Source organism: Cebus imitator, unplaced genomic scaffold (assembly GCF_001604975.1).
Source record: "Cebus imitator isolate Cc_AM_T3 unplaced genomic scaffold, Cebus_imitator-1.0 Scaffold433, whole genome shotgun sequence".
Taxonomy (NCBI): domain Eukaryota; kingdom Metazoa; phylum Chordata; class Mammalia; order Primates; family Cebidae; genus Cebus; species Cebus imitator.
The window spans coordinates 1,237,740-1,260,233 of record NW_016107748.1 but is presented as its reverse complement, the minus strand read 5'-3'; the positions used below and the strand labels follow the sequence as shown (position 1 = coordinate 1,260,233).

At 41.0% G+C, this 22,494-nt stretch overlaps 1 protein-coding gene across 1 annotated transcript in view; it reads left to right on the top strand.

Moving 5' to 3' along the window:
- Positions 1-7,312: 7,312 nt before the first annotated feature.
- The window catches only part of PPM1H (protein phosphatase, Mg2+/Mn2+ dependent 1H), a 298,650-nt gene continuing 283,468 nt past the window's right edge, over positions 7,313-22,494 (top strand). Inside the window, exon 1 of the mRNA XM_017510193.2 lies at positions 7,313-8,225. Within this exon, the coding sequence (XP_017365682.1) occupies positions 7,981-8,225 (245 nt within the window). The 5' untranslated portion in view covers positions 7,313-7,980. The remainder of the gene's footprint in view (positions 8,226-22,494) is intronic.

Here is a 22,494-nt window from a genome sequence, read left to right as displayed (position 1 = left end):
AAGCTGAAGACATTTGAGATTCAGCAGATGCAAAAAGGAGCCTTTTCAAAGCTTCTCTTATCTCAGTAAAAGCAGCAACTTCTGGGAAATAAGGCTAATGATGCAGTTCAGGACATGCTGTTCCAAAACATGGCAACTTGGTATTTGAGAAGACAATAGAAACAGGAAGGTCACTCTCCGAGATCTTCTCTCAGCTTTCTTTTCAGAAGCAGCTCATAAAAGAACTGACGTTCCCCTGAAGTAGGTTTTTGACCCTCATTCTAGAGGTGACCTCCCTATATGCAGAGGAAAGTTATGTCCTTATCTCTGAGGACACAAGGATATAGAGAAAAATCAGAAGAAACAGACTTTGCTAAGTTCCACCCAGTTTATTATTCAACCATACCCCTTTTGTCCAATCATTTAAAACTTATTTATAACAAAACTTAATATATATAAATAAGTTTTTAATATGTAAGTGTGTATGTTTACATAAGATTTATCTATGTTTTTAATATATAAGTTTATATGTTTTATGTTTTTAATACATAAATACATTTTAATATATTCTTTAATAACATTAAATAAAATTTTATGCTGTTCTCCTGTTAATCCGTCTTTTGTTATAGGAGTCTCAGCCATGAACCTAGCAAGGGGTGAGGGAAAAAAATCTCCTCTCTCCTCCACTACAATAAATCCCCTATAGTGGGGAAATCATGTCTTTTTTCATCCGTCATTATGTTCATGACTGAGATCCCCATAACACAAGACATTAAAAAGGGAAAAGCATACAAATTTACTTTAAATTTTATGTAACATAGAAACCTTCATAAGGAAATAAAGACGTGAAGAAATGGGTGAACCTGTGTAGTTTTTAGGCTAAGTTTGATGAAGAAGTGGATGTTCATGGAGAGCTATAATGGGATAAAAAAAATAAGATCTAATGGTAATAAATTGGAAGAAACATAGCAAGTCCTGTTTGTTCAGATTCTTCTCCGTGTTCCCCTGTCTCCAGAGAGAAGGAGGTCCTTTTCCTCCAGGTATAGAGCGGATACCTCTAGAACGAGGGTCTTATGACCTGCTTCCGGGGCAGGTCAGAGAGTAAATGACCTGTTAACTGGGAAGAAGTGCAGGAGGAAAGTGAGTGAGACTTCCCTGCTTCTGCTGTCTTCTCAAATGTCAAGGTGCCATATTTTGTGGCAGCATGTCATAAACCTCATCACTCACGTCAGGGGCAGTTTCATGGCTATGAAGAAGACAGGCCACTCAAACCTGCATGAGAATTATTCCAAACTTTCTTTTCTTCTGTTTGCTCTCCCGAAAATCTATTTATCTTTCCTAAACAAACCAGTTTGTCCTTCCCATAGATGTCTTTTCTTCCCCATCCCTTTCCCCTTGTAAGTTAGGTATATAAGCCCCAAATTCTAACCACCCTCTTCAGTTACTCATCACTGAGCACTCCTACATGTGTGAACATTGCCTACATAAATAAACTCTTTTCTTTTACTAATGTCTTTTTTCAGTTTCATTTGCAGGCTGCCATTGAAATAACAAAAGATGGTAGAGGAAAAATTTTGTCCTTCCCTGCAAAGGCCAAGAACATTTTGGTTTTCCTAATAGTGACCACTTTGTTACTTTTAGAATATATTACCAAATATGTAGTCTAAAACATATATTTATAAAGTTTATATAGGTATTTCTATTATAATGTGAATTTATAGAAATATATATATTTATTTTTCTCTGCCCCTGCTTGGCACACGACAGAACATGGGCACAGACAGACTGGCTATTGGTAATCCAGTCCCGGGAGATGATCAGAAGGCAGTAGTCAATCCTACTTTCTTCTCTGCAGCTTCCCATATGCTAAAGACTTACATATCTGCCCACAGCAAATGTACTCGGGCTTCTGCCCTAACATAAGCCCACGGAAAACAAACAGAAAGGGACAGTTCATATGTTTCTGAATAGACCCAGTTCAATAGTCTCATTCAATCTGAGACTGCTGAACAACAACTGTTGTTATTCTACATACATTTAAAGTCGGAGCACATGTGTCACTGGTTATTTTTCTTACTTGACAGATTCCCTGCATTTCCGTGTCTGCCTGTCCTTTAAATAAACAGTGCAAGTTTCCCATGTGCCAGTATTTCTCAAATGATTTACATCAGAATCACCTGGAGGACTTGTTAAGCTAGATTGTTGGGTTCCATCCCAGGGATTCTGAATTAACATGCTTGCGATGGGGCCAAATAGTTAACTTTTCCAACAAGTTTACTAACGAGTTTGCTAAGATCCCCCAGTTTATTACCATGAGACCATACCTTTTTGTCCAATCATTTAACACTTTTTAAATAAGTTTTATTTTTATGTAATAAATGTTGTTTTAATAAATATGTAATATATTCTTTAATATAATAAAACTTACATTAAATAAAATTGTATGAGGTTCTCTTGGCAATCTGCCTTTTGTTATCTTGCTGGTGGGTGTGGTGTGAGGAACAGCAATCTGATTTGCCTATTTTCCACAGTCAAAGCAATTAAAAGAATTGTTACAATTACCCAGTTATATCGAGATTATTTTTTTAATACTCTAAGGTAGAGATAAGGAGAACATATTAAAATAGGATATTTTATTTATAAATGCATGACTAGGGAGGGAGTATTGTTTTTGAATAAAATATGAGGTTATTTGCCATGACACTCCACTGTGTTTTGGTTTTGGAAAGATGAACCTAAAAATATTTACAGGCAAGCATAAAAAGCCTCTCTAATTTGATTCAAAATACAGTTGATGACAAAAAGGACAAAGCAACTAATTCTGCATTTCAACATATTCTAGACAGCTGCCATATCTACTGGTGTAGAACAATACTGATCCTTTGAGAGAATAAAAAGCAATTTGAGTTTATAGTTCTTAGCTAAGAAGCTGTCTTCAGTTGCTTGATTTCTGAACTTGTTCAAACCACATGCACTACTCTAAGCAAAAGATGATTTTTCTATTCAGTAAACAAGCGTCACTGGATATTTTACTAACGTTGCTATTATCTGGAAAAAAAAATCCTGATAGCAGTGATTTAAAATGGCAGAAGAGCAGGGGAAATAAATTGTATTAAAAGAGAAGTTAATATGACAAGTCTTGGAAACAGGTTAGTAATATTATAATCTTTAAAATATATATATATACTTTCCAGTTGAACAGAATTTAGAATTTCTGTACAACTTTAGCACGACCCAGACAGCTCCCAACTTAAAAACAAGTTCTAGCTAAAAACCTCACTGAAAAGTAATTGCTTTAGAATTAGGAACAATTTCCAAATGACAGGATTGTACTTAGAACAATCCATCTAAGGTTGCCAAGGGATTGTTTTAATTTCGGGTCCACAGAAGCCTTTAAAAAACATGATGACTGAGGTTATCAGAGCTTTGCTTGAAAAAGGTCTGGAAAAAATATTTTGTGACTTAAATTTTCTATGTATTGTAATGTTAAAGAAAGTACCTAATGGTACTGCATTGCTTCATTACCGCTGTGTTGTTTTGGGCAAATCATTTAAAAACCTCCCAATTGTCTTCAATAGTAAAGTGGTAGTGTTGCTTAAGAGCAATGGAAACAATGTTTACCTGGCAGTGTTGGGTTCTGCACTGGAAACAATGTATGTAAATTCACTCATCACCCACAGTGCAGAGTGCTGCCACTGTGCTTATCACCTGTTTATTAATCACATATTCTGTACCAAGAAAATATTAGGAATTTGCATGTTATTCTATTAATTATCAACATAATCCAGTGAGGTAGGTATTGTTATCCTGGTTGTTATAAGCGAATAGAAAAAGGAAATGGCTTAAAATTTCAATATTAAAAATTAACCTCAAAGGAAAAAACAGAGAATAGTGATAACCCCAGCCCAGCATTAGTTATAACATACTTACAACTATTATCTCACTGGTCCTTGCAGCTATTCTGTGAGATAAGGATAACTATTTTTTTCTACAATTCCCACATCAGTTACAAAACAGTAGTTTCGGTGTAGAACAATGTGGACAGTGTAGGACATTTCCAAATGTTTCTAAATTAGGTGTTTATAATCTAGGGAATGACTGCATTTCATGGGTGTAAAATTTGCTAATACTCTGTGCTGCATCATTTGATATAAATTTCTTGGTTCATAAGGAAACTGTTACTTATAAGTAAATGGTTTTGTTTACTGAAGAGAAATACATCTGTCCCTGAGCCCCAATAAATCAGGAAGTTCCAATCAGTACATTCCTGCATACGAAATTGGAATCCAAACTATCTCTGAAGCAAAACAAGTTGGTGTTAACTGTTGTAACTTCATATCCTGGTTATGATATATATCTGGCTATCAGTTTAGTGTGAAGGAGACACCCACATGACCAATCTAGATATTGACTGAAGTTAGCTAAGCCTTATCAGATACCATAGATTAGGAAAGTTCTGCTTAAAGACAACACAGATTTTAAGGGATTAAGTGAGAAAGATCTTAAAGGAAACAGAGAGAATAAAAACAACTGGTGATTCAAACAGAATAGTTTTTCTTTTCTAAATGGAATTTTTTAAAAGAATTAATTGCCCACTGAACCCTAGTACTTGTTAAAGATTAGGCAAAGTGCTGGAAATACAAAGACGAATAACAATGTTCTTTCCCTGCAGGATTTCACTGTCTAATGGGAAGATATATGTAAAGTACTAATTAGAATACAAGGAAACTAGCACCATAATGGAGGCGTGACAGTCTAGCTGTGGGAGGGATGAGTCCTGGAAAGGCATCATTTGTCTTTTTTCTGGACTGATTTTCTAAGGAGCATTTGCTTCCTACTTAAACTCAAAATGCCTCTCGTGTGTGTGTGTGTGTGTGTGTGTGTGTGCGCGCGCGCGCGCGCGCGCGAGCATGTGTGTGTTTTAATTTTTTATTCCTATATACCCTTTACCCAGCTTTCCTATGTTAACATCAAACTAAGAAAATATCATTGGTATTACATTGCAGTTGTTGTATCTCCATTGCCTAAGATCTATGAGAGATCCTCAGTTTTTTTTTTGGCTTTCAGGACCTTGACACTTGTGACCATATCCAGTATGTGATCAGGTACTTTCTAGAACATCCTCTATTTGGGTTTGACCCATATTTTCCCATGAGCATACTGATGTGTAGGATTTTGGGGAAGAATATCCGTGTCAGGGGTTACTAACGACTAGTGATATTTACCCTGGTCACTCCATTAAGGTGATTTCAGCCAAGTTTTTTTCACTGTAATGTATTGTTTCACCTTTTATAGTTAATAAATATTTTGAGAGGATACCTGATGTTTTGACTGAAGAAATTATCCATAGCTGCTGCTTCCTGTTTTTGAGACAGAGTCTTGCTCTATTGCACAGGCTGGAGTGCAGTGGCATGATCTCAGCTCACTGCAACCTCCACCTCCTGGGTTCAAGCAATTCTCCTGCCTCAGCCTCTCGAGTAGCTAAGACTACAGACATTCATTACCACGCCTGGCAATTTTTTTTTTAAATTTTCCGTAGAGACAGGCTTTCACCATGTTGGTCTGGCTGGTCTTGAACTCCTAACTTCAAATAATCCACCTGCCTCAGCCTTGGTGCTGGGATTACAGGCATAAGCCACCGCCCCCACCGCCCCCTCCCTTTTTTAAGTCTTATTAATGGCATAGTGTTATTTAATAGTCAAAACTATAGTATTATAGACCTAGAAATGAGATTATGTTGATATACAGAGCTTCTAAATGTAAGGTCTATATATCCATCTTCTAAATGAATATTTCATTAAAGTCTTCAAACCCACATTTTCCAAGAGAAAAAGAACACAAGAGAAACTGAAGGATATCTATTGATGTCTAACAAACACATCGAGGGTCTTTCAATACCTGATCAAGACCCCATTTGAATTTAGTAACACAGATACTCTCAGAACCTATGAGTGCAATAGGTGTGAAAAATGAACATTTTAAGGAGGATGACCACCCCCATTTTAATCAGAAATTTCATTTCCATCTTTTACTCTAGAAATATTTGAAAGAGAAGAACAGATACAGAATTTCTGTTTTTCTACCGTTTGCAGGGCAAAGTTTGCTAGCAAAGCTAATAACATACCAATACTTTCTCATTACAGGTAATAATTAAGTTATGGGAAATTAGTAGAACAACTTCTTGCAGATCACTGGTTCACAAATCTTGCTAATGTTACCAGATTTAATAATGCTAAATATCCTATTTGAGAAAAAATTTAGAAGCCTACCAAAAATACTAACAATTTTCCCCTGGGTAATCCTTGACTCCCAATTCCTCTTCAGAGAATTGGCTTCTTCTTCAACACTTGGGCCACTCTCCTTCCCAAACACTGAGAAGAACCAGGGCCTGTATTCCCTGTTGAACTAAGAGCAAGCTGCTTCGTGCATAACTGCATAAGTAACACCGAATTCTGGCATATTCAATAGTAGGTAAACATGAACAGGATACACGTTTTATTGCAAAGTTTCCCCTCCCACCGCAAAGCCAATATTTAAGAAATGTTAATCTTGATGAAGTATTCAGTTTTAAAAACATGTTTTCAATTTTAACATATGATCACCAAAAATGTTTTCTCATTGCAAAAATTTATCCATTTTTACTTTAGCATTTAATTGAGCTGCTATGTTCTATTTAAGTTTCTTTAGTTTTGTAAGTGCCCTTAGATAATTTTGCAAGTGTTCTGAATTTAGAAAATTCAAATACGACTGCATTTAAGCGTCTAGATAGTAAACAGGGGAAGCTTTGAAAAGATACTTTTGTTGCCAAGTTGGAGGAAAATGCAAGTCTAGAGAGTAAACAAGGTAAGCTTTGAAAAGATACTTTTGTTGCTACGTTGGTGGAAAATGCTTGTATAAATTTATTTAACAATTAAGAACTAAGTAAAATAGTCGCTGTTTCTTTTCCTTTTAGGCTAGTCAATTCAAGCAGCGGGAGTGGAGAAAGAACAAATAAATCTGTAACTTGTTGTGATCAATTAGTTGTAAATACCACTGCACTCAGACCAGCCTCTGATTTCTTAAAGAGATCTTTTTTCTTGTTCTGGCTTCGAAATAAGGTTTGCTCCATAGATAATAATACAACTAGTGGTAATAAACAGAAAAGTAATTCGACAAATACCTAGGGAAAAACTTTTAATAAATCTTGTGCAAACCGTATGGGCTTATTTTTAAGCCCTGAAAAGTCTCTTACATCCAGTAACTGCTAGCTTCACCACGGGACTTAGAACCGTCCCATTCTGATTGCACCTGTCTTCCCCTTTCCCCTCCAGCTCCCGAAGTTTCCTTTCTGGAGGGTGAAGGCAGCATTCCTCCCAGGGTGGATTCTTCAACGCTTTTCCCGGCTGCCCGGCTCCACGTGACAGCCCCTAACACCTGTACCGCCTCCAGCTCACAGCGCCCCCATCTCCTCCGCCAGGTAGCGACCCGGCCGGGCTTCCCCTCCCCCAGGAGGTCACGATCCCGGTGCGAGTCTCTCTTGGGCCGGCAGGGGAGGGGCTGAACAACGGCCACCGCAGCAGCCTGAGCCCTGGCAGCCTGATTATCACATGACTCAAAGGCGGCGGTAGCCGTGGCAGCAGCCGCGGCGGCTCCGCGGGCTTGCAGGGTGGGCTCAGTTCCGCGCACGCCGGAGCCGAGCGCAGCGGGTGGGGAAGGGACCTGCTGCCGCTGCAGCCGCCGGGGCGCTCCCGGAGCCTGCGGCGACTCCCCCGGCCGGCCCGCTCCATGCCGGTCCGTTGCGGAAGTGTAGCGGGGGGAGGCGGCGGCAGCCGCGGTACGGAGCACGAGAGGCCGGGGCTCGGCCCCCTGCAGCACTAGGCTCCGGGAGCCGCGCGCGGCGCGTCCCAGCGGCCCGGCTCCCCGTGCGCCCGGCGCCCGCCGCAGCCTGCATGCCCCGCGCTGCGCCTCGCCCGGCCCCCGCAGCCTCCTGCTCGCACCACTGCAGCCGGGAGCCGGAGTAATATGCTCACTCGAGTGAAATCTGCCGTGGCCAATTTCATGGGCGGCATCATGGCTGGCAGCTCAGGCTCCGAGCACGGCGGCGGCGGCTGCGGAGGCTCGGACCTGCCCCTGCGTTTCCCCTACGGGCGGCCAGAGTTCCTGGGGCTGTCTCAGGACGAGGTGGAGTGCAGCGCCGACCACATCGCCCGCCCCATCCTCATCCTCAAGGAGACTCGGCGGCTGCCCTGGGCCACTGGCTACGCAGAGTGAGTGCAGCGACACCGGCGGCGCCCCTGCTCTCCTCGCGGCCCTTCCCCGCACGGTTCCAGCCCTCTCCTCTCCCTGCCTCTCGGCCCCAGGGCTCTCCACTAGCTGCCGGCGTCCAGGCCTCGGCGGGGAGCTCTTTACTTACACTGGCCATTTCCCTCTTCTCCCCACTCCCCTCTTCCCCCAACCCAAGGACGCGGCGTCTCCAGCCCCGGTATGGGTGGTGGAGGGGTGGGTGGCAGCGCTGGACCGTGGGAAAGCTAAGGTGAGACCGGTCAGTGAATCTGGGGGCTGTGTCAGTTGCGGGGGAAAAAAAAAAAAAAAAAAAAAAACCGGCAGAAAAGCTCCGCTGAAGTTTGAAACACCTTAGGAAAATCTGCTATCTGTACCCCCACGCTCCCAAAATATCGTTGCGCCCCCGCTTGATGAAGAGTTTGTGGGGTTGCGGCTTGGAGGAGATGTCACTGCGCCTGGGAGCTTGTGTCCGATCCCAGGAGGTGGCCGCGTCCGGGTGCTGTGGTACATTTCCGAAGGTCTCAGTTTCTCTGACTTTAGCTGGCGAGTTCCTTCGCTTCTCCTTTAGCAGGTATTAACGGAAGGCGTAGCATTTTATTGCCAGCACTGTTTCCCTCAGCCCTTGGGGAGGGGAAAACTTATTCCAACTGTCTAATATAGCATTTTGGTAATCTGCTTTGGCGATTAAGCTTGCGTTTCAGAAATCGACTGAGTTAGGTTGACGACCTGGAGTGGAACTAGGAAAGGAGAGGAGGAGGATTGTATTGCTCTCCCTCCCTTCCCACCCTCTCCCCGCCCCCTCCCCCCTCCATGGCCACTTTTCCATTGACTATTAATAACCATCTTATGAATGGTAAGATAAGTAACGTCTTCCCTCCTATCTACTATCTCAGCTTTATGAAACTAGAAAACTAGAAAGGGGACATCTAGAATAGAATTCGGGGTTATTAATGAACCCGGGGGTGCAAAGTGCACGCAAAACCTGGTGCCTGGCACACCTGTGCCTTTTCCTTTAACCCCATCCGCTCGGTAATTTTGGCCCTCCCCTACCCGTGCACGGCCTCGCTCGTTGATTGGTTCCTCCGGAAACCAATCAGCGTTTCCAACGCCTGGGCGCCTGGATGCTGACCCTGTTCTGTTGGCCCGGATACCCCGGGGCAGGCTTGGTTCGCGGCGCTGCGGGTTCCGGTGGGAGAGACGGCTTGGAAGCCGCTCTGCTTAGTATCTCTAATTCTCCGTTCCTGCTTCCATCATTCTATAAACGCCCTTCTCCATGGGCTGAAATAGAAAACATGTATAAATGGGGCCAGACGATTGGAGTGTGAAAGAGGCAGAGATGCGCTTGATGGGAGATCAGACAGTATAAATTAACACATCAGAAAAGACAAGCACGGAAGAGAACGTTGTGGGTGGGAAAGGTACAAAATAACATTGTAACTTCCAAGGGAAAGCCAAAGCAAACATAAACACTTGTGTAAGGAAAGACCTAAAGGAGGAAAAAGTGCCTGCCAAACATACCAAATACTGTTTCTTGACTGAAATAAAAACGCTGTTTAAAAGTCCATTTGGACCCTTTACAAGACAGAAAGCAACCTGGAGGCATATCCTGTCCTATAATTATGTAGATGGGGGCCTTTGTGCCTACCAAACACCTGACTGCCAAACACCAGCGATCTGTCCCCACTCCAGTGAGTTTCCCTGAGCGAGGGCACCTGTCAGAGGGCGAGGAAGAAAAAACAGGCAATGGTGAGAAAGTTATGAGAGTTAGGAAAGAAGATAAAACATTGAAGGTGGAAACCGTTTGGACATAGTAAAAGAAAAGCCTCAGATAAGCATGAAGGAAAGGAAAGAATTTCAAAATGTTTGCATGGCTGTGGTAGGCACAGGGCGCAATGAGACAAGCAGGAGAGTGTTTCGAGGGCTCCCCCATCCTCTCTGGACCTCCGTTTTCTTATCCCTAAAAGGTTTATTTTTTCCTGGAATAAAACATGAGAGATACTCAACTTGAAGGCTAGGAAGGCCATTGTAAAATGTTACAATGTTAAAGTTAGTGGCAAAGTAATACATGTGAGATAATTCAAGCAAACACCTATTTAAAATAAAAAAAAAGCTTCTCTTCGCCAGCACCCGCTCACTCGATAGGAGTAATGAAGGTTCAATGTTTGGGTGATATTTGCCTTTCAGACTTCTTTGGATGCCCCCATAACTACATACCATGCATTTGTTTTTTCTTCTCAAAAGAGACTCATACTGAGCATATTAGTCTTGTATTTTAACAAAACACTATGTCATTGACAGTATTCATAAGTCAACACAAAATTACCTCATTCTTCTGAAATCCGTACTATTAGCAGTAGCTAACATAGTTAATGCTTACTCTTTGATGCTTATACTGTTTTATATCATCTGATTCTCACAACAGCCCTCTGAGGTAGGCACTATCATTTCCACGTCATAGTTGAGAATACAGAGGCACTGAGTGATGAAGCAACTTGCCCAAGGTCACACCACTTCAGTCAAGCCTGTGTGTGAACCCAGGCAGTCTGACTCCAGAGTTCACAACACCAAACTTGTTCTTGCCAGTGGATTAAATTATGATGCATTCATCTGTACACCTTTTGGTGATTGAGTTGATGTTGATGACTGACCCTTTGAGATGGTAGAAAAATTAAGGAGAAATGGTCTAATCTTTTGACACTTACTGTTAATCCCTTTCAAGAAGAGAGAGAGACTCTGTAGGCTATAGAACTAGAGAATTAGCTGTAAGCAATCCCCTGCTAGTCTTAAGGATGCAGAAACTGAAGATGCTTGTTGATTTCAATACTTATTGGTATTGTCCTAGATGGAATTTCCCGGCTCTTTAAAAGCTTCCTATTACAGCTGAAAAGTTTAGCCACTTGGTTAAGGGGTATTTGCAAGATTGTAAAGCCCTGTATAAAATCTTTCTAAAAATATGCGTTAGCAAGTTTTAAGTTTGGCTTTGAAATCAGCGACTGAGCCTGTCTGATCTGCTCATTTGATAAAGTCCTTGGGGAGCCACAGTCTGACCCAGAGACCATGGGGCAGCTACTTCCTTTCTCTTAAATACCACCCAAGTGGAGTTTGGTTCGTTTTTGTAATGGGTTAGGAACCCATTATTCTCTTTTTACCTGTTTGCCCAATTTTTATCCTACTGATGAGCAGTTGGTCTTAGAGATGCCAGCAGATATGGAATTTGTTCTTGAAACTACAGCAATAGAGAATGCCAAAGAATGTGCTGTGGTTTTGAGCAACAGTATTCTGTATATTAACACATCATATTCAGGTTTTTTTTTAATCAGTGATATATTCCTTTACTTGTACAGAAGGAATACATAAGTATAGCTCATTTTACTTAGGTATAGCTATAACCATAAAATTATTTTTTTCCTATTTCTTATAAAAGTACCCTGGACATAAGTATGAACAAAAAGCTACTTTGAGAGCATCAGTTAAAGGTACACCATACAAATGTATGTCTCAGAGTTCAAAATTATGAAATTTTTGATGAAATAACCATATTTAAATCCAGCAAACAGCCTACAGTGTTTGGATTTGTTTTGGATTCAGCGGGCTGTTTGTCTCCTAAATCATTGGCACTAATTGCTTATTACCAATAAATGACATTAGTTGGCTGGGCGGTGGTGATGACAGAAAAACCACTATTTTTTTCTTGCCCCAAAGCTCAGAAATCCCCTGAGCTTTCTCTTTCTCTTCTAACCCTCCTGGCACACCTGCCCCTCTTAATTGATATGTCTTTGCAGAACTCCTGCTTGGAAACTTCCTGTTTGACTTTTGCAACTGAAAAAAACTTGAGGTTCCCTATTCTTATTGTGTAAGGACAGAAAGAAGTGGGTGAGGCTATTGCAGATGAGTTAGAAGTCCAAAGTAGCCTGAGAGATGTCAGCCACCTTTTTGGTAACTTGCAAAATGTGTTAATTTCCTATTTTAAAGCAAACAGTTAAGCGTTCCTTCATGTTTCAGATGTAACATTATAAAGAAATCATCTCACCCTAGGTGGAGCACCTGGGGATGTCTCTTCTTAGGAAACTACATCAGCTTCTTTCAAGGACTGGTGATGCTTCAGGCAAACGGTTTAACTGTGCAGGGGGATGTTGACTGTATGTTTCAGTCCCAGTTTAGGTAGACATCACCATCTCTGGTATGACCTCACTATACAGTGCTTTTAATTAAGGTTACAACTGTACTAGTTGAAAATTTAAAACTGCATACTGGAATTGTTTTCTTAACACACATAATGTTCAAGAAAGTTATTTTTAATTCTCAATGTTTGGTAAAAGTAAACTCTGGTGCCTTTATATTTCTATGATTTGCCTAATTTAAAGGGAGGATTGATTAGCTTGTCCCCTTGAATTTATACTATGGTTTTTCAGGAAACAATCATTCATCCGCTTCCATTATTTCTCATAATTGATGAAATCATTGTATTCCTACTATGTGTTCTGAATTGGTCCCATGCTGGGTTTATAATTTAATAAGACATAGTCATTATCCTCAAGAAAATTGTATAGCATAATCTTTCCCCCTTTTGTACCTTTCTTTAAAATTAAAGTGAAATGGGCTGTTAAGGTTCAAAGGGACCACCAGCACCAGGCATTTTTATTTTAATGTCTTAATGCTGCCGGGCAATTTTGAATCTCAGTATTTGAAGCCTTTAAGTCACATTAGGGAAGCAAACTTATTTTTTCCAACCAGCTTGTGATATAGCTTTGTACCTGAAGACACAAGACGTTACTGCTGTTAGAGAAAAAAAAAATATATATATATATATATATATATTCTGACACTTGTTACAATGCTAAGGAAGACTTTACTGAGGTCTGTTGCAATATAGGACAACAATCCAGTTTAACTCCCAATACTGCATCCACAGCCAAAGATCAGAGTGTGAGGGATCAGTGGAATGGAAAGTTACTCAGCAGAGACATTAAACTAAACTGACCTAGCAGGATTCTTGCTGAAAACAGACCAAAGACTTAGACGTCAAAGGTAGGGAATGAGGAACTTGAACAGATATCAAATTTGGGGGATTCTTGCTTACCTAACTTAGCAGGATTCTTGCTTAGAGAACAGGATTGGGACCAATGTTGTAGCCTAGTAGAGAAGAGAGACCTGACTAAAGTTTGGTGGAGGAGAGAATCTTTGTCATCCTTGCAGATGGGGGAGAAGGGGAAAAGAGTGAGTGATGCTGCATTTATTTAACCATGCTTTTCTTTCTGATTTATCTACATTACTTCTGTGACCTTCCATAATTGACTGTGTTTCCTACTGACCAGGTAGGGAGAGCAAATGCCCTTAATTACGGTGCAAAAGAAGCAGGATTGAACCTAATCATATAGTGTAATGTTATGGCAAAGAGTTGAGGAGCCTTTCCTATGTTGTGTGTGTGTGTGTGTGTGTGTGTGTGTGTGTGTGTGTGTGTGTCTTTTGTTTTTTTAAGATAAGTGGTTTTCACTAGCTTTCCAATTTGTTACTACAGTCAATATTTTGCAAATTATTAGCTTAAGAACGGTACAGCAATTTGTTTGGCTCATCTCCTATATACCAAATAGTGATGGCAACATCCCTATTTATACTTTATTAGAGGCATTAAAAATTGCTAAATGCAGTAGTCATTTGTTGAGCTAGTCCTGCGTGCAGGTTCTGTACTAAGCACTTTACATTTAAGGATTTAATGAGATGAATGCAACGTAGGTAAGTGATTTGTTCAAAGTCACAAAGCTTTTTAAGTGACAAATCTTGGATTCATATCCACCAAACTACCTTTGGTGGTTTTTTATTGTTTCTAATGAAATACTTAAAATATTTTTAACCATTAAATACTCATTATAGGTAATTCAGATAATGTAGACTCATAAAAGGTATGAAGAACAGAGTGAAAATCATTTGTAAATTCATTAGCCACTGTTAATATTTTAGATTAGGTCTTTCAGATTTTTTATACAGGTATTTTTTAAAAAATAAAAGATAGTCATATTTTTATATGTCTTTTAACATGTCTCCTTCATTTAAGAATATACATTGGACTCCAAATGTATATATATTTTTTCTTTTTTGAGACAGAGTCTTGCTCTGTCACTCAGGCTGGAGTACAGTGGCATGATCTAGGCTCACTGAAACCTCTGCCTCCCAGGATCAAGCAATTCTCCTTCCTCAGCCTCCCGAGTAGCTGGGGCTACAGGAGCATGCCACCACACCTGGCTAATTTCTTTTGTATTTTAGTAGAGGTGTGGTTTTACCGTGTTGTCCAGGCTGGTCTGGAACTCCTGAGCTCAGGCAATCTTCCTGCCTTGGCCTCCCAAAGTGCTGGGAATACATTCATAGCCACCGCGCCCAGACCAACATATATTCTTATATGTTGACTGCCTAATATTCCATTGAGGGGCTTCTCATTTGTGAATTTCCCATTGAACATTTAGATTTACTTTTAGGCTTTTGGTGAAAATCATTTTTTTTTCCGGCTCATCCATTTGTTTCCTTATTAATTTCTAGACATAGCTTTGTTAGAAGCTATACACATTCACAATTGTGCTACATATCAGATTGGTTATATCAGTTCACACTGCAGTCAGCAGTGTCTACTACTTTAGTATTAAGCTTTTAGTATTTGTCAGTGATCTGATAGATGAAATATACTTCATTGTAATCTGTGTTTGATTATTGAAGAAAATGAATAAACAGATGTGTATACTTATATGTCATGTTTATTAGCCATTTAAATATTTTTATGATTTTCCTGTTTATATTCATTTTTCTGTTGAGATCATGTTTCATATTTATAAGAGCTCTTTATATTTTAAGGCTGTTCATCCTTCGCCTATTATGTTGTAATATTTTTTTCTAACACGTTCATTTTTTAACTTTTTTTTTCTTTGCAATGCAAAATTTAATATTTGGGAGGTCATACCGAATCTCCTCTATGGCTTCTATTTCATATCAGGCTTAGAACATTTAAAGTTCTGTAATAACCATCCTACCCCTTTCATCTACTTAGCATTCTTGGTTGCAAGTCATAGAAATGCCTTTGAGTTAACTTTGGGGTAGCGTAGAAGATACCAACTGTTTTTACAAAACCCAAGTATAGGAATAACTTGAATTTTACAAGGGACTGGAACCCTGAACTAGAAAGTCATCCAGGAACAAAGTAGCCATTCTTGCAGTCTTTTGCGATGGCACAGGTAACTTCTCCATGCCATCAACAAGCAACCAGACCACATCAACTGTGGCCTCAGTTAATTTTGAATTTTGGGGAGAGACACTCCAATTGGCTCAGTTTGTGTCAGATGTCCACCTTTGACATAGGTGATCATAAATATGGCTGCCAGGGCCCACCCCTGGGAATGGGTAGTTCTTTAAAAAAGGAGGTGGTGTAGTAGTTAGGGGCTGGGCAGATAGTTCAGAAGATAATCTACCATAGATAATTCAGTCAACAAATATTCGAGTACCTTATTTGCTTCAGGCACTTATTAGAAGACAGATGAAATGACCAAATAGACAAATGTGTCAACAGACAAATAGTGTTTGTGTCTGAATGTGCCTGCTGCCCCACCTTGCAGCCCTTGGGCAGCTGTCTATGCTAGGAATTCATAACTGCCCCAAAGATGCCATAGAAGGGATAAAGACTCAGGCAAGCTTTGGAACTAAATGTGGCTTGAAGGTTTGTCCCAACAAACGTGTACTACATGTTAGTATAAGCTGATGTAGCTCTTCAGCCACAGGGGTATAAACCTGGCTAGTATGATACAGCAGAGCTCTGCTCATTGTTGTTTTTTGAGATAGTCTTGTTCTGTCGCCCAGGTTGGAGTTCATTGGCACATTCTTGGCTCACTACAGCATCTGCCTCCCTAGTTCCAGCGATTCTCATGCCTCAGCCTCTCGAGTCGCTGTGACTACAGGCACACGCCACCACACCTGGCTAATTTTTGTATTTTTAGTAGGGGTGGGTTTTTGCCATGTTGCCCAGGCTGGTCTCAAACTCCTGGCCTCAAGTGATCCACCCACCCTGGCCTCCCAAAGTGCTAGAATTGCAGGTGTGAGCCACTGTGCCCTACCTGCTCACTGTAATTATTTCTTTTCTTATCTCATTTGTCTAGACAGGTAAGGTAATGAGAGACGTATTTGATGAATGAATGTTTATTTTATAAAAGTTCAACTTCCATAGTTTCCCTTTTTTTAAGTTAGTCTAAGATATTTACCATTTTCCCTTCATTAGACATGGTTTTAATTTGATATTTATTTATATTATTATATAATATGATATATTCATCTATTTATATTTTATAATATATAATATATAATAAATTTTACATTAATAATACATTATAAATATTACATTATAAATTGTAATATGTGCAGGCTTACTGAATGCATTTTCTTTTTTTGAGACACAGTTGAGTCTTGCTCTGTCACTCAGGCTGGAGTGTAGTAGCATGATCTTGGTTCAGTACAGCCTCTGCCTCCCAGGTTCAAGCAATTCTTGTGCCTCTACCTCCCTAGTAGCTGGGACTACAGGTACGCGCCACCACACCTGGCTAATTCTTGTATTTTTAGTAGAGATGGGGTTTTCCATGTTGGCCAGGCTGCTCTTGAACTCCTGGGCTCAAGCAATCCACCCACCTTTGCCTCCCAAAGTGCTGGGAGTACAGGCGTGAGCCACCACACCTGGCTAATTGCACGTCTTGAACCAGTTGAAGTCTCACGTTTTATAGTCTGCTACTTGTATCATTATCAAATGTCATCTTTGGTTTCCCTGAATATTAGAAGCTTACAAAAAAAAATGTATTCTGTTTTTTCAGAATATTCTGCATAAAATTCTGTGCTAGCCATTTGGTTGTGAGAAACACTTAGAAAAAAATAAGACCAGTGGATGATAATCTGTGCCTCGTGTTATGTCACTATTTAGCTATGTTTGTGCAAGCGTGGTTGAAGGACTAACATCAAAATTCAGAAACTGAGTTCTGTAAGAAATTCACTCCAAATGCTGAGCATGACAGAGTTTATGTTCCAGAAGACCAACAGCAGCACTGAAAACTCGGCTATGTGGGTGATTCTTACAAGGAGCTTCCATCCCTCTATGTGTAACCTGGGATTTGTTCCTTGGATAGGTATACCACCTGTAATTGAGTCACCTTTTTGACCCTTGAGTTGGTGAACTGCCCACAGTTGTCAAGCTGGCTACTGCCCCACTGAATCCTACTTTGGGCCTCAGTTTCTTCTTGCAAAATGGGGTCATTGAACTGCATTGGTAATTCCCAGAATTTTTATTTTGTAACCTTTTGCTGTTTCAGAAATATTGACAAGACTGACATGAGGTTATTAACTCTTTATTTTGCTAAGTGTGGACACAATCAAATCTGTCATCTACCATCACCAGTGTTTCATGAAATAAAGGATTTTTAAAACCAGAAGCATAAAGGCACATAATCTTAGCAGAAGAACAGTTTTTAAATCAAATACTTTTTAGGCTGGGAGAGGTGGCTCACACCTGTAATCCCAGCACATTGGGAGGCTGAGGTAGGAGGATCACCTGAGGTCAGGAGTTTGAGACCTGCCTGACCAACATGGAGAAACCCCCGTCTCTACTAAAACAAAATTAGCCAGGCATGGTGCCGTGCACCTGTAATCCCAGCTACTCAGGAGGCTGAGGCAGGAGAATTGCTGGAACCTGGAAGGTGGAGGTTGCAGTGAGCCAGGATCACACCATTGCACTCCAGCCTAGGCAACAATAGTGAAACTCTGTCCCAGAAAAACAGACAAAAACAAATACTTTTAGTTTTATGAAAATGCTATGATATTGTTTCTATTTTTCTAATTTTTCGTGGACCCATAAAACCATGTATTTTACCTGCCCTGGAGGATTGCCAATGCCCTTTCCTGTTCCAAACTCTGAGTTCCTGGGGTTACGCCAGGAAGAGGTTTTTCACAGTGGGGCCTGCTGCCTCCTTTATTGTGATTATAGCTTGAAATTTTTTTCCCCCAGCACTTTATTATGAAAATTCTAAAACATGCAAAAAAGTCAAAACCATTGTAGACTTAACACCCATATGCCCACCATCTAGATTCTGTGATTGACATTTTGTTAGATTTGCTTTGTCATTTACCTGCCTGTGCACCCATTTCTCTGTTCATCCATCAGTCCATTCTTGAGTTATTTCTAAGTGTGTGTTTCCTTTGGTGTAGTGGCCTTAATTTATGCTATTAATTTCTTTTCCATAGAAAATTTAAAAATTAGTTTGAATGACTTTGACATCCTCAGTTGAGAAAAGCACTAGCAGTTGGGTCCTTAAGCATGGGAGGGGCAGCCTCAGACTTGAGTTCTATAACATTGGCCCCCTGCAAAAGCTCACTCAGTTGATGAGCTTCCCATAACTTAGCATCCACATAGTTGAGCTTCACGAAGTCAAATTTAAAATTATCACTTTGCTATGCTCCCACTTAATTAAATTAGGAAATCTGTCTAAAACTTGAGTCGGTGGCCAGGCAAGTGAATGCTATCTGACAAGTACTCTTTCATAAAAACTTCAGAATGTGTTACCTGAAAAGTGCTCGTGATGAATCAAGACGTCACTGTGTTTTCCATACTTCCGAAGTAGATGTTGTCCACTAGATGGCTTAGGGAAAGCAAAGTACCCGCTCAGCTGCTCTTTTTCTGGTGTGGCCAGATCAGCTGGGCCCTCTGGAACTTGAATCCATCGTGCTTACGTTGTTATACTAGTTCTAACTTCATTTTCTCTAAATGGCTGCAAAATTTAACTGCCTAGCTGTATTTCTTGTGAATTTTATGCTTTCATATTTAAGAGAAAGAGTAAGAGAATACCAACTTACATCCCTATAGCTCTGGTTCATTATTAAGACCTTGCTTTGGAATGCTTAAATATAAGCATCTGTTGGCCGGGCGCGGTGGCTCAAGCCTGTAATCTCAGCACTTTGGGAGGCCGAGGCGGGTGGATCACGAGGTCAAGAGATCGAGACCATCCTGGTCAACATGGTGAAACCCCGTCTCTACTAAAACTACAAAAAATTAGCTGGGCATGGTGGCGCATGCCTGTAATCCCAGCTACTCAGGAGGCTGAGGCAGGAGAATTGCCTGAACCCAGGAGGCGGAGGTTGCGGTGAGCCGAGATCGCGCCATTGCACTCCAGCCTGGGTAACAAGAGCGAAACTCCATCTCAAAAAAAAAAAAAAAAAAAAAAAAAAAATTTATATATTTATAAAAAACATATTTTATAAATGTTAAAAAAAAAAAAAAAAAAAAAAAATCCTATCCCCATAAACAAAATGCCATATAAGGGAATTAAAAGCATTTTGTTACTCAAAGGAAACTAATTTCCAAGAAGCTTTACATTGAATAAAGGCATGTTGGCACATCAAGTTTCGTATAAAAGGATGCGTTTAAGACTACTTTAAGGGCCGGGCGCGGTGGCTCACGCCTGTAATCCCAGCACTTTGGGAGGCCGAGGCGGGTGGATCACGAGGTCAAGAGATCGAGACCATCCTGGTCAACACGGTGAAACCCCGTCTCTACTAAAAATACAAAACATAAGCTGGGCATGGTGGCGCGTGCCTGTAATCCCAGCTACTCAGGAGGCTGAGGCAGGAGAATTGCCTGAACCCAGGAGGCGGAGGTTGCGGTGAGCCGAGATTGCGCCATTGCACTCCAGCCTGGGTAACAAGAGCGAAACTCTGTCTCAAAAAAAAAAAAAAGACTACTTTAAAATAGTTCTATTGTTATAGTAGTCTCAAAATTATACCTCCTTAGTATATGTGCATTTCTAACAGTCCAAACCTTGTCAAAATTACTGTATTTTTGGACTACAATTGCTATTTTAAAATATTTTAATGTTTTTGGAAAGCCCATACATTTTAAAAACCAATCTGCACATTTTATTTAGCAATGTTTCTCTTTTCTAAAGTTAATAAATAACAGCATGTGTTTTAACATCAGTAGCTACTTAGAAGTAAGGAAATGTACTTAGGAATTCTGAATAATGGGGCTCAAACCGTGAAGTTTTATGTGAGTCCCCTTTAAAACTTAGTTTGGGAGATGTGTTACCTAAGTTTTTCTTTACTTAAGCAGAGTCAGGTTGTTTGTTTGCTTGTTTGTTTTAGAGGTGGTGTCTCACTGTGTTGCCCTGGCTAGAGTGCAGTAGCTGTTCACAGGCATGGTCATATCACCCTATGGGCGCGAGTGATCTTCCCACCTGAGCCTCCCAGGTAGCTGGGACTGCAAGTGGGCACCACCACGCATGCTTTAGAGTCAAGTTTTAATAGGAATTTTGCAAGTAAATGAATTTTGGGTCCAACAGGTGTGGTAGTATTCAGTGTAGCATGTGACTTTGTCTTTGGCAGTGTGGGCTCTTGAGTGGCCATCTGGGGTGTATGCATCTGCATCTCTGGCTTTCACAAGCCAGGCGGAATGGAGCCTTGCTGGATGCACGGTGTAATTAATCATCCCAGGGATGTGGGCACACAGAAAGATCAATTGCTTGCCCAGCTGAGAGGACCAAAGTGGCTTGTGTGCTCTACTGTCCTTTCAGGGAGTTGACAAATAGACATTGAAGCTATTAAAAAAGGGTGCCTTGCTGGGAGCAGTGGCTCATGCCTATAATCCCAGCACTTTGGGAGGCTGTGGTGGACAGATCACGAGGTCAGGCATTTGAGACCAGCCTAACATGGTGAAACCCCATGTCTACTGAAAATTCAAAAATTAGCTGGGTGTGTTGATGTGCACCTGTAATCCCAGCTACTCGGGAGGCTGAGGCAGGAGAATTGCTTGAACCCAGGAGGCGGAGGTTTCAGTGAGCCTAGATCGTGCCACTGCCCTCTAGCCTGAGAGACAAGAGTGAGACTCTGTCTCAAAAAATAAAAAAAATAAAATGGTGCCTCTTTACCATGTGATCCTTTTAATGTAAGTATAGGAAGAAAAAATCCTTTGATAAATTTTTTGAAAATAAAACTGTGGCCTGGCATGGTGGCTCATGCCTGTAATCTTAGCACTTTGGGAGGCCAACGAGGGTGGATCACCTGAAGCCAGGAGTTTTAAGACCAGCCTTGCCCAACATGGCAAAAACCTGTCTCTACTAAAAATACAAAAATTAGCCGGACATGGTAGCAGGTGCCTATAATCCCATCTACTCAGGAGTCTGAGGCAGGAGAATCGCTTGAACCTGGGAGGGGCGGAGGTTGCAGTGAGCTGAGATCGCACCACTTCACTCCAGCCTGGGCAACAGTGAGACTCCATCTCAACAAAAGTAAATAAAAATGCTATAGATTTTTGAGTTTCTATATTTAAGTGGTCTGCTATGGTGTAGTAATAGTCATATGCCTTTTTGAAAAGGTGAATATTGACAAATTATGTTTAGCTGGTAAAAATAAAAGATGGAGTGTAAATATTCAGTAGAAAGCAAATGGTAAGCTAGTGACTATGAACAGCCCATAAGAGGGTGTCAGTGGAAGCAGGAATGGGAAACCAAACTGGCAGTAATAAAGAAGGGACTATTGAGAGCTTTTTCTTTTTTGATGCCAGGGACCATGGCTCATGCCTGTAATCCCAGCACTTTGGAAGGCCAACGCAGGTGGATTGCTTGAGGCCAGGAGTTCAAGACCAGCCTGAGCAATATAGCAGGACCCAGTCTACACACACACACACACGCACACACACACACACACACACACTCTCTCTCTCTCTCTCTCTCTCTCTCTCTCTCACTCAGTCACTCACTCAGGTGTGGTGGTGCGCAACTGTGGTCCCCGCCACTTGGGAGGCTGAGGTGGGAGTATCACCTGAACCAGGGAAGTCAAGGCTGCATTGAGCCATGATCACAGTACTGTGCCCCAGCTCTGGTGACAGAGTGAGACCTTGTTTCAAAAACAACAACAAAAAAGCAACTTAAAAAAGAGGTTGTTTTGTAATATAAAAGAGGTCATAGCTACAATATTTTGTTATAAATTAGTAACCTATGAGGATGGACTCAAAAAGATATGTTTGGGAAAAACAGTAATTTTATCAGCCTTCCAGGACGGTGTTTCCCCCAAAGGTTTGGTTCGGAGTGGAGCCAAAGAGTCAGATTAGATGCCCTCTTAGCGTCTCTCGCTGTGATTATTAACAATGGGGCTGTGCCACCGAGCACCATGCTGCTCTGTTGGTAGAACCAGGTGTCTGGAGCTGGAATGGTGACTCAGTGCAGCAGCAAATGGGAAGAAGAGAAGAATTGG